We start from the raw sequence: 18603 nt of genomic DNA, 5'->3' as shown, positions 1-18603 counted from the left end.
ACTAGGGTGCCTTTAATCTGTGCACCTTGCCACAGACTTAGAACTCAAGTCTTCCACATTTCTTCTCTGAATTGGAGCTGGCAAGAATCCAGGGGCAGCCTCTGCTTCTTCATCCCTGAACTTCTAGGGGCACTCCACTGGTGTCTTGGTGTAGCTGTGCGCACTTCTAGCAATGGTATAGACATGTGCTTTTACAGAGAGCTGGACACAGGCCAGGAGATAACACGATCAAGAAGTAGGACAGACAGGTAGGGTCAAGTGGCTGGAAGGGGCAGACTTCAGAAGAGCCTGTGCCTGTGGACAGGGACCAACTGGGTGGAGTTGTCACAGGAAACTCAACCAGAGCCAGTAGGGGAGGGGACAGGGTTTCTCTGTGTAGCCCTGGCTATCCTTGAACTCAGAGATACACCTGTCTCTGCTTCCTGAGTGCTGGGACTAAGGGCATGTGCTACTACTGCCTGGCTCAAAGGGAGAAAGTTTTAAGGTCGTGGTCTTATGGGGGTCAGCAGATTACAAAGGGATGGGAGGTACTGGGCACTTACTTTCTGAAGGCTGGAGGAGTTCAGCTGAGTCTTGTCAATGATCTTCACAGCTACCTGGACATGAGACAAAAGCCTAGATCACTTCCTTGGCCAGGCTAAACCAGGACTTGATGCTACTTTCTCCATTGGATTTCCTACTCCTTCTTATGCTTGGCTGATAGCATACCTATCAGATCTAACTTCTGCAGATAAACAAGAGGTTGGCTGTGGGAACAGTCTCAGTACTGCCTGTTGTAGTGTCAACAGGATGGGAGCTGCTGCCATGGTCCCAGCCCCAGTGCTCACCTCTTTCCCTGTTAGGATGTGGCGGGCCAACTTCACCTTGGCAAAGTTACCCTTGCCAATGGTCTTAAGGAGCCGGTAGTTGCCAATATGGGGCTGCTCGTCAGCAGAGGTGGCTGAGTTGCGGCCCCGTAGCATGTTGGACTTACTGCTGGGCTTGGAATCAAGGTGTCCCAAGGTGGGCTGCAGGGTGGAAACAGACATGCCTTTAACAGGCTACCCCTCCAGGTCTGTCTACAGCTACCCTCAGCTCTGAACAAACTCCAAAGAGGCTGGTGTGCAGGGGCAGACTCCACAGGACTTGGTAGGCATGCAAGGAATCATAAAACAGGAGGAAGAGGGCAGAGGAAGGCACTACAACTAGTCTTCATTGCAAAGGCACACAACGTAAGGTTCAGGGCTATGATTCCGTACACACCAGAGCTGATGACCAGAGCTGTGCCTCATCAGCACCACCAACTCCCATTACTAATCTAGTGGGGCCTCTACCCACATCGTAGTTGGGAGACCTTGGCCCTGTTCACACTTCGAGAATGCTGCCTCTCAGTTGCAGGAGCACATGATCTGACCACTTCAAAGTCTTCCTCATCACCCAGTTCTTAGCATCAACCTCTACTATTCATTCTTTTCATTTGTTTACTGTTGTGCCCAGTGAGACTGGAAGCCCATGAAGACTGGCCTATGATATCATTTATTAAGTGACACATCATACCGCAACACCTGATAGACTGAAGTCAGTGTTCAGTAAACCACTGTTCAACGTATGAACTGAATGACTGCGTCTGTGTAGTGCACCAGTCTGTCTTGCCCTGCTCCGCTCTCTTGTACTCAATGGTTCAAACAAGACAGGAAGCAGCAGCAGTCACACCGACTCTGCACAGGTGTACGGGCTGAATACAAAGTGCATAATTCTAATGAAAACGGGTATGAAAATCTATACATTTTCTGAAGACTAGGAGTCCCAGTAATTCCTAGGTACATGCCCAAGAGGAGTGAGGACACATGTCCACAGAAATCCCTATGCATTAATCGTCACAGAAGCATAATCCTCAATGCTAGAGGGGAAACAACTCTGTCAACTGTGGCCTAACAATGCAATGGGTATGAGTTGACCCTAATAAGAAAGGAAGAAAGCCTGATGAACCCTGAAGAGACATAAGCTGGCCATGAAGAACTATCTTATCTGACTCCATCTTTATGAATGTCTACAAGACAAATCTAGAGAGGCAGATGCAGATTCGTAGCTATCTAAGGGGTGATGGGATGTTTAAGGGTGATAAGTCAAGGGTGTGGTTTCTCTGGGGGACAATGAGAATGAAATCAAACACCACAAAACAGAATTTAATAAAAGCCACTCATCGGTACTTTGAATGGGCAGATGGTAGTATGGTGTGAATTATACTCCAATGTAACTGTCAAAGTGAACTTGGCTTCACCCCTACTTGGGCCCGATTCACCTCTCACAGGATATCTTAGCACACTGGAAAGCTGGTGCCATAGCGTGAGTTGGATCCAAGCAGAGATGCCTTGGCGTCTTCAAGGAGGGGCAGAAAGGTGACTAGAGATGTGGGTCCAGTTTCCTCCTCTCAGAGGCCCTCCCGATTCTAAGGGAAGACTTCAACAGCCAGAGGAAAAGCATGACTTACTTCAACCCAGGGAGCTATCTCAGGGTCCTTGGCAAGCAGTATGGCCTTACAGAATGCTCTCTTCTTTAACATGTCAATTCAGGGCCTTTGTGCAGCAGCTGTGTGCTGGTTTTTTTTCTCAACTGCTAACTCAGACCCCAGGAGAACTTTGCACATGGACAACTGTGAAGTCCCCCTTGACCCCGGAGGGAATGTCATCCCTGTTACAATTCCTCGCCATTTCTCAAGCCCACTATTGCTACTCAGTAGCTCTCCACAACAGAGGTTGGACAAGTAGACTTTTCTGCTTCATGCTTCTCAAAGGAACTCTGTGGCTCAGACTAGGGAAAAAGGCAGTTCTATTCCCAGCTAAATCTGCCAGGCCAGTCTCTTGAATGATGATATCCTGAACCCATCCGCAGGTCTCAAAGGCCCCATCTCCTTAGCCCCATCCTCCCTGACAAACTGCCCTCAAGGTTCCCCCAACTCTCAGGGCACCAGCAGCTGGGAAATCTTCCTCTGCTTCACTAATAAGTGGGAAAAGTCCCTGGCAATTTTATTTTTTGTGGAGCCTGAGATCTCGCACACGCTAGGCAAGTGTTCTACCCATCTACCCCCAGACATGTTCCCTGACAACTTAAAAGACAACTATGTGTACGTGCATGAACCTGAGTGTATGTATTTGTATCACGTGGGGATAAGCCTACTGACGTCAGAAGAGGGCACTGGATCCTTTGGAACCAGAGTTATAAGTAGTTGTAAACCACTAGGTGGGTGCTGGGACTTGAACCTGGGTCCACTGTAATAGCAGTATGTGTTCTTAACCACTGAGCCATCTCTTTAACCCCCTTGGTAACTTCAATGTAAGTTCTTGTGACACCCTTTTCCCAAGGGCACAAACCAAAGGCAGTGGGAGCTTGGTAGACGTCCAAAGACCTGCAGTTCTCATTCTAAACAGATGTGGGGAGCAGGGCCCTTTGCAGCTCCAGAGCCCAAGCTAGGAAGCTCCAGCCAGCCTGCTGCTCCACACTGCAGGTCTCTTGGTGTTTCTGGTCTGGGTCTGGTCTATGTGTGACAGGCAGCATTTTCCCTTGGCTCAGTTGTGTGCTAGACTTGAAGTAGCAACACATAAGCCTGCCGTATGTATGCCTGCTTCCTTATGGGTTAGGATTAGCAGTGTAGATACTAGACACAAACTGCGGGAGTTCAGATCCTAACCGCCACTCAGCTCAGGTTAACCTTGTTATCAACATCTTCCTGAAAAGGGGAGAGGAGAAGCACTCCAACATGACCTGTGCTAGCATTCATACTGAGAGACTGTTTGGAATACAGAATAAGGTTCAAGTCCTAGATCCTCACCTACTAACTTCAGTTTCCTTATCTATAAAGTGGCAATAAAACATTTCCTACTTTTCATGGGCAGATGAAAGAACGTAAGTCAACTGTTTCATTCAAAGTTAAATAAAGAGCAACTGTCAGCCTATGCTACATGGCAAGTTTAAGGCCAGCCTAGGCTATATAATGAAATCATGGCTTTTTTGCGCAACTATTATGTCTCCAAATGCTATTGTTAAGTCCTCCTGTAACTGATGTTTTGTACCTAAGCTGAGACTGCTAAGTCAACTATGATCTCAGAGATGTATAAGAGCGACAAGGGCCAGGCAGCGCTGGCACACGCCTTTAATCCCAGCACTTGGGAGGCAGAGGCAGGTGAATTCAAGGCTAGCGTGGTCTACAGAGTGAGTTCCAGGACAGCCTCCAAAACAATACAGAGAAACCCTGTCTCGTAAAACCAAAGGAAAAAAAAAAAAAAAGAGCGACAAGGGTCTAAGCTAAGCCTGGTGCTAATTCCAGATTTAGTGAAACCCAATCTGAGCTGTTTGCTGACTATCACAGGCTTTGTAGCTTAGGAGGAACCCAGGCGGGATAGCTGTGAATGGTTGGTCCCCAGCACAGTGAGAAAAGGCTCCTTGTATAGCACCCACAGAAGCCAGCTCTGGTGTCTGCTCCTAGGTTCCTTGTTCTAGTCACCAAACCCCTCTTTTGATTTTAGGACTCAAATCAGTATTTCTCTGATCCCACTATTTCTTTAAGTCACAAGATGTTTGTTTTGTTTGGGTTTTTTGTTTTTGAGATAAGGTTTCTCTATACATTTGGAGGCTGTCCTGGAGCTCGCTCTGCAGACCAGACTGGTCTTGAACTCACAGAGATCCACCTGCCTCTGCCTCCCAAGTGCTGGGATTAAAGGTGTGCACCACCACCACACAGCCACAAGATATTTTCTATAGCAGAGAAATGGGGACAGGTTGAGGAGAACCCATTGGGGAGAGCTCGGAAAGAGGTTAGAAAGTAAAACTTTCAGCTGGGTGACAGCAACACACACCTTTAATCCCAGCATTTGAGAGGCAGAGGCAGGTGGATCTCTATGAGTTTGAGGTCAGCCTGGTCTACAGAGAAGACAGCAGGACTGCTCAGAGAAACCCTGTCTCAAACAAAACAACAACAACAAAAAGGATAAACAAATCAAAGAAAGAAAAAAAGCAAAACTTTCGGCAGACAATGCTTCTCAAGCCACTGGCCCGGGAAGGTAACTCCTGCCTTCTCTCCTGTTGCTGCTCTGAAGAAGACAGCAGGGTGTCTAGTATGGTCTGAACCCTCCTATGGTTCAGATCAAGTTCATTCTTCCTGGTCCGAATAAGTGATGGGTGAGACCTAGTTGTCCTTCTTGACCACAAAATGAGATCTGGTTGAGCCCTGCTCTCCTCCCCACACCGAGCCTCCCTGTATCACAGCAGGATGTCCAACAGCAGAGCTCTAACCCACACCTTACCCTAGGCAGGCCCCTAGCCTTCTCAGTGAAAGAAGTCCTGTTGAGGGCCTTCAGAGTTTCTAGGAGGGCTTAGTGATGGACAGATGGCAGTCTTCCATCCACTGGACCTGTAGAGACTTTCAGACTGGGAGCTCAGAACCTGGCCTTGGCATGCTGCCAGGCTTCCCCAAAGCCAGCCAGCCTCCACCCCAGAGGCCCAGGACTGGCTCGGCAAGGCCCCCGGCCCCAATATTGGAGGCTGCCACCAAGTATTCTTTTGAAAAGCTGTGCTCTGGGGCTCAGCACCACAGGGGTGGCCCTCAAGTATACTGTGGCTTCTGTAGGCTGGAAAGGGGCCAGACTGGGACTTCCTGACTAAATGCAGACTAAAAGCTCAAATGAGGTGGAGTAAAGAAAGGGACCCTTGGAACTCACCCCAGGTTCCAGCGGGGCTCCCTCTGGGATGCCCCTTCTTCCACAGCCTGTTTCCTTGGCCTCTGACTGCTGAGGCAAAAGGCCTTTTGGTATTTTCCCATTTTCCTTTCCTCCTTCCTAGCCGATCCCTCTTAGAGGTCTGCATGCCCTCCCTGAGCATCTGACTATCTGGTACTAGTGCCCAACTCCACTGAGCAACTCTGCAAGATTCTGTTTGAAATAGAAAGGAGAAAAAAGGAGAGGATAGTCCCAGGGGAAAACATACCCAGCCGAAGAAAGGGACAAGGGATACCAGCAACTTCCATTCAGCAGAACCTGTCAGGCAGCCAGGGCAAAGTACAGAGGCCGGGAAGAGCCAGGCCCAGGGCGGGGGCTGCTGCTCAGCCAGCACAAGCCAGACGACACCTTCTACCACCTCCTCAGTAAAAGCGAAGCAGTCAGGCCAAGTGGTTCCTGCCTGGGAACTCAGACTGTGTCGCAACCGAAACCACCACTAGCAGAGAGAGTGAGACAGTGAGAGAGGGAGAGGGAGAGAGAGAGTCAGTAAGAGAGGGAGAGAGGGAGAGAGAGGGGGGGAGAGAGAGGGAGAGACAGTGAGAGAGGGAGAGGGAGAGAGAGAGACAGTGAGAGAGCGAGAGAGGGGGGGGAGAGAGACTGAGAGAGGGAGAGAGGGAGAGAGAAGGGGGAGAGAGAGGGAGAGTCAGTGAGACAGTGAGAGAGGGAGAGACAGACAGACAGACCAGGTTTAGCAAAGAGCTTTGGGGACAGGGCCTACAGCTTGAGTGGTCAGAAAGTGTCCTCCAGTCCAGGATGGTACATCAGAAGTTAGGTGGGAGGAGAGGGGCAGGAAGAGAGAAGAGAGGCGGGTTTAGAACAATTTCCTTCTCCCTCTCCACCCCACCCCGCCCCCCTCCGTCCCGGAAGCTGGCTGCCCCACCCTCTCCAAGGTGCTTTGCTAGTAACAGCTGGGAAGATCGAAGAGCAGACTTCAGACTGGGCTGTCCTAAAGCCCTTATCTCACCTGCTGCAGCAGGTGAGACCTGGGTAGGGTCAGATCAGCAAGGCCTCTAACATGGCGCACTGTGTGTGTGACTCAGATGTGCTAACTCAGAGCAGTAGCCCTACTGGAAATCAACTAACCTTCCCAGTACCAAAGCAGGGTGGGTGCAAGCAGACACCGGCAGGCTTACAATGACAACCCACTTGCTACTTCCTAAAACTCGGAAGCTGCGTGCTACACTAAGACACGCAGAATGCCAGTGAACTTCAGGGGGTCTAGTGAACATGTGAAAGAGACCGCTTGGGGGTGCACATACTCAAGGAGCCCTTCATATGACAGAATGAAAGTCTTCCTTTAACTTCTGTCCGAAGGCTGGGGATAATCTAAAGACCCCCTTTCCTTCTAGCCCTCCTTCTGCAGCTGTCTTTAGGGTTCCCCATTCACTTCAAGTGGTGAGTGTGGGGCAACCTCTCACCCTGCCGCTGACAGATGGCCCGGTGTCTCTGATGCTCTCTCCACTGAGCCATGTTCCCCCCATCCTGGCCAAACAGTTCTGTAAAGACCTCATGCTGGTTATTCATCAACCTTTCTGGGAACAACCAAGGCTTCCTTCCTCCCTGGCACCACTGGAGACCATGCTACTCAGGAGAGCAGAAATGCCTGCCACACACTGGGCCTCCTGTTCCACTGGGAAACTGACATAGGTTACGAGACATACTCAGGGTTCTCCAGCCTCTCACTGCAGAGCCTGGGTAGAATCCACGGGCAATTGTCCTCCTAGCAGCATGGCGGCACCTACTCTTCAAGCCAGTCCCCTTTCCTAGTCTTACCCCAACCTTTCTTGATGGAGATTTGCTCTCATTTCCTCCCAAAAAAAGGGGGAACCTGAGCCCCTCCCCCACAGGTAGCAGGGTGGTGGGGTGGGGTGGGTGGGGAGAAGTGCAGGGACCACAGAAAGGACAGGTCTCATTGAAGTCACATGTGAGTGCCACTGGAGGGTTGTCATGTGGTATCCCGCCTCCCCTCCCCCTCCCCAGGAGACTCTGGTTTCAGCAAAGAGAGTTGACAATGATCTTGGACTTAAGCCCTTGACTAGGACTACTTGCCTTTCCATCCACTGGCAGACTCATAAGCCAGAATGACACCAAGCTTCATTGTCTCAATCCCCAGGTTTTGCAATGTGACAGACTTATGTCCTCAATCAGTACGGAACTGAAGATGGACCCAGCACTGACCTTGTAACAGAGCAGTTAGGGAGACATGGGCTGAGAGGCAGAGGAAGGTATGGGGCTGTGACAAGTCCCCAGGCTTTCAGTCCTCCCTTGTGGCATTCAGGAGCCTTCCTGACATCCTCTGATCCCAAGCAACTGTCACTCTCAACTGTCAATAGTCCATATGCCAGGAGCATTCTGGGTAGGAGAGAACATGGAAACTGTGCTTGGCACTTATCAGCCCCACTGAGATAGCTCAACTTGGGAAACACCTACATTCCCCTAACATTCTGTTGCAACAAGGATTCAAAGACCCACATACTTTCTCCAGCCAGGGTAGATGTCTCCTGGATTATGAATATCAGCAGATCACGCAACTGAAGCTACCAGTGTGGCTTACTATCCAACAGTTTCTGTGTTACAACCCTCATTCCACAGCAACAGTCAGAGCCTGCCTGAGAAGATCAGGCAGCATGGAGTGAGCTGAAAGCCACTCACCCCTTTCATGCCTGGAATCGATAATGACCAATAATGCTCAGCTCTGTTTAGGGATGCTCTCAGAGTACTAAGGGTCTACTGTGTATGCAGAGCACCTACACGTTTCTAGTCCCACTTCATCCTTGAACCTGCTCATTACTGTTTGTCTCTCTTGAGCTAGTGATGCTCAGCAAGTCATTGTCAAACATCAACACATGTAGCTAGGGCCACCTCAAAGTCCACTGAGTTTGCTGGGCGTTGGTGGCACATGCCTTTAATCCCAGCACTGGGGAGGCAGAGGCAGGAGGATCTCTGTGATTTCGAGGCCAGCCTGGTCTACAAGAGCTAGTTCCAGGACAGCCTCCAAAACAATACAGAGAAACTCTGTCTCGAAAAACAAAACAAAACAAAACAAAAAGTCCACTGAGCTTGGGCATCTGTCTTCTTGACTCAAAGTATACTGTGGAGAAGGCACCTGGTCTCTGCCTACTGTATATAAGGGGAAGCATGAGAACAGACAGGGCTTGGGTGCAAGTCACATCTCTGCTACTTACAGGTTGACTATGCTAGAGGAGGGTTATGTGACTCCTCTAAATTGGAACCTAAGGAAGGATGCTCATTTCACAGGCTCAGAGGATATCCATGCTTACCACAGTACCCGGTGTTCAGTAATGTCTTGTTAAACATTTCTGGTTATCTTTTCACTTCTGTTTCCCACTCAGGCCCTGAGGAGACCTATAATCTCTAAGAACTTGACTACAAACACCAGTGTAGCTGAGCTGATTCTTCCTACCCTGGAATTCCTTCTAGAACAAGGAAAAACCAAGTCCCTGCGACAGTGACACTATCAGGCAGAAGACTCATTCCTTACATGAAGCTACTTTCCAATAGGCATTTTAAAAAGTGGGCACTTAAACCGGGCATTGGTGGCGCACGCCTTTAATCCCAGCACTCGGGAGGCAGAGGCAGGCGGATCTCTGTGAGTTCGAGACCAGCCTGGTCTACAGAGTGAGTTCCAGGACAGCCTCCAAAGCCACAAAGAAACCCTGTCTCGAAAAACCAAAAAAAAAAAAAAAAAAAAAAAAGTGGGCACTTAGCCGGGCAGTGGTGGCACACACCTTTAATCCCAGCACTCAGGAGGCAGAGGCAGGCGGATCTCTGTGAGTTCGAGACTAGCGTGGTCTACAAGAGCTAGTTTAGTTCCATGACAGCCTCCAATGCCACAGAGAAACCCTGACTCGAAAAACCAAAAAGAAAAAAAAAAAGAGAAGAAGAAGAAGAAGGAGAAGAAGAAGGAGAAGAAGAAAGAGGGCACTCATGCTACTGCCCACTGTATAGCTCAAAGGAAGATGACAGTGGTCCTGCCAGGGCTTTCCCCTTCCTCACTAGTGCCTTAACTCACTCCTTCCTTCCAGAAACAGTCAAAGAAACAGTCAACATACCAGTACCACATGGTGCCAAGGACTGGGGGGGAGCTCACATTGCCAGCCTTGTACTTCATTTGGCTCCTCCAGCACCAGTGGGTTACTGTAACCATGGAGACAAGTGAGTTCCTCCATATCACAGGAGAGCCAGGCTGCCAGCAGCCCAGGCTTTGGAGGATGGGGGTGGCGGTGAGGCAGGAGGCAGCCAGCAACATCAAAGCTTGACTCACTTTACAGGGAACTGTGGAAGAAGATGGACACTACCAGTATAGCTAAGGTGTCAGGGCTCCCTCTTAGGCTCACCACCTTCTCCTAGAATAGTAGTTTGCTTCTGGTATATTCTCTGGGCTCTGGGCTTCTATTCTCAGTTCCACTGCTGTGTACTTGGAAGCTTACTACTTTGGCTGTCACATAGGGAATGGGACAGAGCTACACAAATGTAAACACACTACAGGGAAGTGCTTCATCTAATACATAGTGCCTTCCTTTGAGCAATCTCAGATTGCTAGGAGTCATTCCTTTCTTCAGACTTTGAAGCACATGACTTGCATTCATTTCTTCTTGTGTCCCCAACTCCTTCAAGCTCTGTAAAGTCAGGACAGTGTCTTGCTCACCTTCACACCCAACTAGCTCATGTTAAAGTACTTGTAGAATAAAGCAGGTGTGATTTCTTAAAAAGATTTATTTACTTTTTATATACATTGGGGTTTTGCCTGCATGTGTGTCTATGTGAAGGTGTCAGATTCCCTGGAACTGGAGTTACAGACAATTGTGAGCTTCCATGTGGGTTCTGGGAACCAAACCAGGTCCCCTGGAAGATCAGTCAGTGCTCTTAACTGCTGAGCCACTTCTCTGGCTGCAGGTGTAATTTTTTTATCCTTACAAGCTGCCCCCACACCCATCTCTAGGGAATAAGATAAGGGAAGAGGGAGGAAGTTAGATCAAAACTTTTAACCAGTAGAACCATTTCCTCCCTTTCAAACATTTGCTGCCATTGAAGCTGGTAAGTTAGCCCTGTCAAAAGGACGGGCTTTGGTTTGTCTTATTCATGGCCCCTGAATGCCTAGCACAGTATTCAATAAAGCTCTAAGTGATTGTGCAGAGTGAAGAAGAAAATGAGTTGGGGACTGGAGAAATAGTTTGGTAGTTAGGAGCACTTGCTTGCAGAGAGGACCCAGGCTTGACTCTCAGCAACCACATCAGGCGTTTACAGGTGCCTACAACTTCAGTTCTGGACATCCCATGCCCTCTTCTCACCTTCTTGGGCACTTGCACACATATGCTACACACACAGAATGCAGAACACAGATACAGGTGTGGGAGAGGTGTCCTTAGTCCTAACCCAAGCAACTTAACACTGGTAGATCTTTGTGATATCAAGGCAACCAATGAGGGCTACATACGACCCTGTCTCAAAAAGGAGGAGGAGGAGAATAAGAAAAAGCAAAGAAAGGAAATGTGTTGGGAGGAAGTAGGGATGTAGCTCTGCTGCTGGAACACTTGCCCAGAGCACACAAAGCCCTGGGTTCCACCCAAAGCACAGTATAAAACCGGGCATAGTGTCATGACCTGTAATCCTAGCACTTTGGAGGCAGAAGTAGAAGCATTGTAAGTTCAAGGTCGTCATCTCCACTACACAGAAAGTTTAAGACCAATCTAGACTAGATGAGACCTGTCTCAAAGAAAAGAAAGAAAACACATTGGGGAGCTAAGTGTAGTGAGGTACACTTGCAATCCTGGCATTCAAAGGCTGAGGCAGAACTGCATAAGTTCCAGGCTAGCTTAGGTGACAGTGAATTCTGAGCTAGCCTGGTTTACCCAAAAGACCTTGTCCTAAAAACAACAAAATAAGGGTGGTGTACTGGCTCGGAGGGTCAAGACACTAGTTATCCAAGCCCTGACTATCTAGCACCATTCTTCAGAACCCATGTAGGGGCTGGAGAGATGATGGCTCAGCGGTTAAGAGCACGGACTGTTCTTCCAGAGGTCCTGAGTTCAATTCCCGGCAACCACATGGTGGCTTACAACCTTGAATGAGATCTGGTACCCTCTGGCCTGCAGGCAGAAGGCTGTATACACAATAAACAAACAAACAAACAGAACCCATGTAGACGCCGAGCATGGTGGTGTACATTTATATTCCCAACATTCCTATAGAGAGATGAGAGGCAGAGACAGGAAAATTGCCAGGGAAGTTTATGGGCTAGTTAGCCTGCTGTCTGCTACACAGAAGAAACAATAAAGTGCCTGCCTACCATGCACAGCCCCATGGTTTAATACCAGCAGGGTATAAGTTGGGTGTAATAGCAGATACCTACAACCCTCAAAGTGGAAGCAGACAGATTTTGAACTCAAGGTAATCCCTGGCAACAGAGCAAGTTCAAGATCAACCTAGGATACTTGACTCAAAAAAGGGGCAGAGTTGGGGTGTCTTCAGATGTCCAATGTTCTCAGCTTACAAAAACCAAGTGGGCTCTTGCCCACCAATAGATGGAAGGTAGTCAACCACTAATGGAAACCGGAGATCACACAGACAGCTAAGGATTAGCAAGGCAGAGTGTCCCATCTGCTCCTTGGTTCCCTACTTCCTGAAAGGGGGAATCCTCGACTCTGATGATAATCAAGGCCTCACAGTTAAGACAGCTCTTCTCTCTGTCTCTCTACATTCAATCCTTCCTGCTTTGCTAGGAAAACAGCATGTGTTGCAGAGAGAATGCAATTCAATTTGAATCATTTCAAAAGCTACTGAACAGGGAAGTGACAACTACTTGTATAAGGATTTCAGAGGACATTAGTGTATGTTACATTGAAGAGTACTGCTGTAGTATTTCCTGCTTGAACCAGTGCTCTGCTCTGGTTGGTTACGAGGCCCTGCCAACCTTAGGGTGCTCACAAAACACGCTGCCACACTACACAAAGCAGCACTTCCACCCAGCCCCTGCCCAAAATGCCTCCTGCTACAGTGAGGCACGCAGGAACTAAACACAGCAACAGCGAGGAGCTCAGTGACTCACCCAGTACAGCCAACTCCTCCCAGAATCTCCCGACTTCTCCCTGGGGCTTTGCCAAAGCAAAGCAACATAGAAGCTTGAGATTTAAAAAAAAAAATTAAACCCACCTCAGCATTTATGCAACAGTCTTTCTACTTGATGCACACCTAACCCTTTGCCCCTGCCCTGCCTGACATAACGTCCTATAGTGGCTTCACATCTATAGGAGTACAGCCAGCACCAGGCTAAGAAGCAGGCTTCCAAGTCTTAATCCAGTTCCAGCAGCTGCTGGAAAATGCTGAACAAGAATCCTGTCTCTTTCCACTTCACCTTTTCCTGCAAGAAAAAAATGACTGCCTCCTACCTCTGCAAGTTCAAAGAGGGAGCTGAAGGAGGAAGAAATAGGAAAAATACCAGGGCTGTTCACCAAACCAGAAGTCACTGTGGACAGAGGTCAGTCTAAAAAGGAGAAAGGTTTCAGAAACCACCCAAGGCTGTCTGTCACTGCTAACCTGGGCCTTACAACTAGCCCTATCAGACCAGACTTTCCAGAGCATGGCTACTCCCTTGAAGTGACTTAATATTCAACTAACTGCTCTTTCCAGAAGTCAGGCTCCCCTGCCCTAATGGGCAGAGGTGCTGTATGTTCATCTTCTTCTGCAGCTGAGTCAGGGAATGGGATCTGCCAGACCACACAGTGAATTCAGTGCACTGGAGGTCCTGGGCACACTTGTGAGGAAAGGGGGGAACTTCTTTTCATCTTTGTTGTTTGGCATCTGGGACTTTATGTGTGTATCAGCTGCTAGGACTGACTAAGGAGAACACTCAGGCAAGCACAATTGGATGCAGTGTGTTCCTCCAGAAATTCCCTACTCAATACAAGTTCCCTTCTAGGAGCTCAGGGAGCTCACTGGTGTTCTATTGGCTCTACCATAAGCCTGACGCTAGGTCCCTGTCCAGCATTGCTAAAAAATTCCCTTTTGAGAAACCTTACCAATGGGGGCAATGCTCTCAGGCCAGCCCATGAACATCCCTACTGCACTGGTCCAGCTTGGGAATATATCTCTGCTCTCTGGACACTCTAATCTCTCAAATGTTGGTGACACTGTGACTCAGAGGGCTTGAACAAGGATGCTTCAAAAGTGTTGGCATGGCTGGAGCTTGCAGTGGAACAGGGGAAGTGTCTGAGGAGACAAACCCAGATGGAAATCAGCACTCTGAAACACCTACTGCCTTACAGGAGAGAAGAACTACTGCAAGAGGGGTGTGGAAGAGAGCCTGTAGCGAGAGTGGAGAGAGTGAGCCTATGTGACAGTGTCCTAATGCACATGGGGCCAACACTCTTTGGCGATGCCTTCCCTATAGCACAACCAAAGCATGGGGATGTGCCTATCTGCCATCCCGGCCGAAGGAAGACACTGCTGTATTCTGTTACTAAGCAGCTGCAGTTGGAGCAGGAATCTTAGATAGGCTGGTCGCCAGCAGTTAGGTGAAGCTGGAAAGTCCAAGCTTCCCAGCGAGACCCAGGCCCTCAGCTTGCTTGCTATGCTAGGCCTGGAGACAGAGGTGGCAGAGGGTGGTCAAATGTTCAATTACTGATAGCAATGGCTGTTTTGCTTCTGGAGAGACCCTATGTGTACTTTCAGTTAGAAGCAAGGCATGTGCCACCACTCTCGGCTTTTACTTACAGTATGTATTTCCAGAGCCCTAAGAAGAAAACCTAGGAAGCTATCCTAGCTTCCAAGAGAAGTGAATGATGCAGAGAAAAGCCACTTTAGCCCTGGTTGAGGATGACAGAAATCTATCTCTGGGCTTCCTGTGTGAACGAGAACGAATGAACACACACACACACACACACACACACACACACACACACACACACACACACACACACACACACAGAGCCCTCAAGAACTACAACTGCAATTCACAGGTGTGTTGGTGAGACAGGGGCCACTCTGGGGTCTTGTTAGATGGACTGCTACCCAGACTGAAGGAAGCAGGCAGCCAACTCTGTAGCTACCTACCTCTGAATTTACTGAGAGGGCAGGGAAGAAAAGAGTGCCAAAAGAGGAATGTGAACATCAGCCTCTAACATATCCAAAAAGAAGTTCTAATTGGCAGTAAGATAAAAAATCTACCTGACACTACAATCAAGCTGGGCAGAACACTGCTGTATCCATCCTGTCCCTCCACCCAGCCCATACTACCCACTAAAGACCAAAGATAAGAAAGAGTCTGACAAGAATAAAGAGGCTTCTGAACAGAAGTCTTTAAAACAGGGAAATGAGAAACTAAGAAATATCCAACTCCACCTAAACTCTCTGAATAATCCTGACCTGTATTAAATACTCAAGACACACCAGCTATCATTACCATAATTCCATGCTTTCTCACTATTCTGTAGGTTGTCAGAAGACAGCGTGAACTTCTTTACCCAGCAAAGAAGATGCTGTACACCTCCAAGAAGAGAAGCTCTTCTCAAACAGGTCCAGGAGAGTTCTGTAGTCAAAGGCCAAGTTCTGGTCATCTCACACAACTCAGACAGGGACGTGGGTTTCTCAGAGCCAGAGAAGGCTCCAGCAGCTCAACTGTTTTATTCTTTCCATAAAAGGCCACACTAGCTCCCCTGATAAAAAAACACTTTATACGAAAACATCCCACCCTACAAAAACTCAAGAGTACACCACAGCTCCTGAGGCACTAAGTATTGCCATCTTGCCAGAACTTTCTAGATAAATGAGTCTGGAAGCTTTGCAAGTTAACAGTCATAGCAAGAAGTCTGACAATGCTTCAGACACATGTGCACAATCATGTAGCATGTGCACACAAGCACACGCAGGTACTTACTAAAGCTCAAGCTGCCTTTCAGCCTTGAGGAGAACTTGTATGTGTGCGTGCCTAACGGTAAGTGCTCAGCTCAACTACTCTTTCATTCCTGACTGTCCTGACATTCTGTGGCGGCCAGGCTCCCATCACCACCTGTTTACCACCAACAGGGTAACTGTTTGGGAAGATAAGATTTGAAGGTTAGGGTTGTGATAAGTAAACTAGCTAGCATTTGTCTCAGGGACAGTTTCCTGAAAAACTGCATGTCATGGACCCATATAGACAAGATCTGAGAACAGGAGAAATAAAAGAAATGCTACTGCATGGTGTTGGTGGCGCACGCCTTTAATCCCAGCACTCGGGAGGCAGAGGCAGGTGGATCTCTGTGAGTTAGAGGCCAGCCTGGTCTACAGAGCGAGTTCTAAGACAGGCTCCAAAGTAATAATACAGAGACATCCTGACTGGAAAAACCAAAACCAAAAAAAAAAAAAAAAAAAAAAAGATGCTGGGATAATAAAAGCAGGGAAAGAAATGTCTCATAGCTGAAGCCCTGCTCTATGAACAATGCTTTCCCACCTGAACCTCACTAAGGGATCACACAGGCTCCCACATCCATTCCTGCATTTCCCCTCTTTTACTCAGTCAGCTCCACAAGGTCAAATTAACTGTGGCATCTAATGCTGATGCTGGTTACCCCATGAAGAGATAACCAAGGTCATGTGAGTTGGACCGACACGTTCTACTGCACTTGTTTATAAGCTAGAGGATTAAAACAACCTGTCAGGGGAGGCAAGCAGAGGGGCAAACCTTGGACACAAGGCAAGCATTGGGAACATAGCATAGAGGCCTCCTGCCAAGAAACCTTTTGGTTAAATACAAAGAAGAAATCTCTTACCAAATGCCAAACCAGCTACCTATGCCAAATACCACATATGCTTCAGTGACCTTGAGGTGCTGCTTCACTTTCCGAGCTCATTATAGGAAGGGTTAGTCTGGGTTTATCTGGGGTGAGGTGGGAGGCTAAGCAGATGATGGCCATGAAGCTCCTGCAGAGTCCCAACTTCATGAGAGGTGGTGCACACCTGTGATCCCAAATCCCACACACAGGAGGCAGAAGCAAGTGGATCTGAGTTCCAGGCCAGCTTTGCCTAAATAGTGAGTTCCAGGTAGCCAGAGGCTACATAGTGAGACCTGTCTCCAAAAACAAAAAAGCAACACAATAACAACAACAACAACAACAAAACCCCAAGCAGTCCCAAACTGAATAAGCCCGCAGGCAGAGCCTTTCCAACTCTCTAAGAAGGGCGTGTGCATACAGAGGGAGAGTTGTTGTTACTTTTACTCTTCCATGGGTGCTGGAGCTTAAACTCAGCTAAGGGCTTTATTTACCATTGGGCTGCACATGCAGCCAGCCCAAAGAGAAGATATGCCAGGTGTGTACTTGAAGGGAGTTCCGGTTTCAGAGACCCAAACTCTCAGCTAGAAGCAAAACATCAAAACAGACTTTCCAGTGATCATATCTTTCCCTAACCAATGTCAGACCTGCTAAAACAAAACAAAAATTGCCTTGAGGTTCGGCTCCAGGACACATAGGATTGAAACAGCAGAGTCAGTATCATCCAACACAGCCTGAAGGTCAAACTGACAATGATGGTCACTAGCCAGACACAGGAAGGGAAGGCACTGGGCACTCGGCCTTTGCTCCAGGCAGCCCGGCTGCAGAAGCTGACCTCTGTCTCTGTAACCACACTCCTCCCCAGCTCCAGTTCCCATTGACCCTAAGTAACCACTCCTCCCACTCTCAGCAAGCTAGGGCTCTGCTTTAGGTGCTCACAGCTGCCAGCAGGAAGTTGTTGCTAGTGGTGCTTCCTGGCTGACCACAGAGGTCAGCAAAAGACTAAGGTGTCACCAGCTCTGGCCAGCTAAAGGGAGAACAGATACCACCAAGGGCAGCTCATGCCCCTCTACTACATTCTTTTCCTGCACAGCAGCAGCACTTTCCCGACCCCACCCACAGTCCTGACAGGCAGGGCCAATGCCTCCCCTACCCACTGCTGCTAAAGAAATGGAATGGGGTGGCTGAGTGTAGTGGCTGACGGAATAAAGGTGCTTGCTGACAAGTCTGACAACCTAAGTTTGATCCTGAGACCTGCATGGGTGGAAGGAGAGAACCTACTCCAGCAAGCTGCCCTCTGACCTTCATGGCACACTTCATGCACATAAACATCCCCCACATAAATCTTAATAAGTTATTATTAAAAAAAAAAACCAGAAAGGCCGGGTGTTGGTGGCGCACGCCTTTAATCCCAGCACTTGGGAGGCAGAGGCAGGCGGATCTCTGTGAGTTCGAGACCAGCCTGGTCTACAAGAGCTAGTTCCAGGACAGTCTCCAAAGTCACAGAGAAACCCTGTCTGGAAAAGAAAAAAAAAAAAAAGCAAGCCTGAATGAATGTAACTAAGCTAGGAATAGAAACAGCTAGCTTAGCTGGGTGTGGTGACGCACTGTCTTTAATCTCAACACTTGAGAGGCAGAGACAGGCAGATCTCTGTGAGTTCAAATCCAGCCTGGTCAGCATAGTTAAGACCCTATCTGGAAAAACAAAAAAAGCACACAGCTTAGGGATTTAAAGGCCTGGCTAAAGGCTTTATTTTGTGTGGTTTTTGTTTGTTTTTTGTTTTGTTTTGAGATAGGGTTTCTCTGTATTGTTTTGGAGGTTGTCCTGGAACTCACTCTGTAGACCAGGCTGGCCTCGAACTCACAGAGATCCACCTGCCTCTGCCTCCCCAGTGCTGGGATTAAAGGCGTGCACCACCAACACCCAGCTGGTTAAGGGTTTTAAAGGCCTGCAAAAGGTTCCAAGGACAAATGACCCAGCTCCTAGCTTCCCGGGCAGCAGGGGGTGTGGGAGAAGAGAAGTCTTCATTTCTCAGGATGTTAGAGAATGGTCTTGGACAGACTTTTCTGATACCTGGTATGAT

At 48.5% G+C, this 18603-nt stretch overlaps 1 protein-coding gene across 10 annotated transcripts in view; it reads right to left on the bottom strand.

Annotated features, from left to right (window-relative positions):
* The window catches only part of Mark2 (microtubule affinity regulating kinase 2), a 69090-nt gene that overhangs the window by 14247 nt on the left and 36240 nt on the right, over positions 1-18603 (bottom strand). For 9 of the 10 annotated variants that reach the window (XM_040748414.1, XM_040748411.1, XM_040748422.1 and 6 more), the window contains 2 exons: positions 828-1007; positions 543-596 (listed from right to left, as the gene is read on the bottom strand). In XM_040748414.1, the coding sequence (XP_040604348.1) occupies positions 543-596; positions 828-1007 (234 nt within the window). Of the gene's footprint in view, positions 1-542; positions 597-827; positions 1008-5958; positions 6238-18603 lie in introns of those variants that run through there. The other variant, XM_040748419.1, reaches the window with a different exon arrangement.

This window comes from Mesocricetus auratus, unplaced genomic scaffold (assembly GCF_017639785.1).
Source record: "Mesocricetus auratus isolate SY011 unplaced genomic scaffold, BCM_Maur_2.0 Super-Scaffold_4256, whole genome shotgun sequence".
Lineage (NCBI taxonomy): Eukaryota > Metazoa > Chordata > Mammalia > Rodentia > Cricetidae > Mesocricetus > Mesocricetus auratus.
This window is presented reverse-complemented; position numbering and strand designations above follow the sequence as displayed.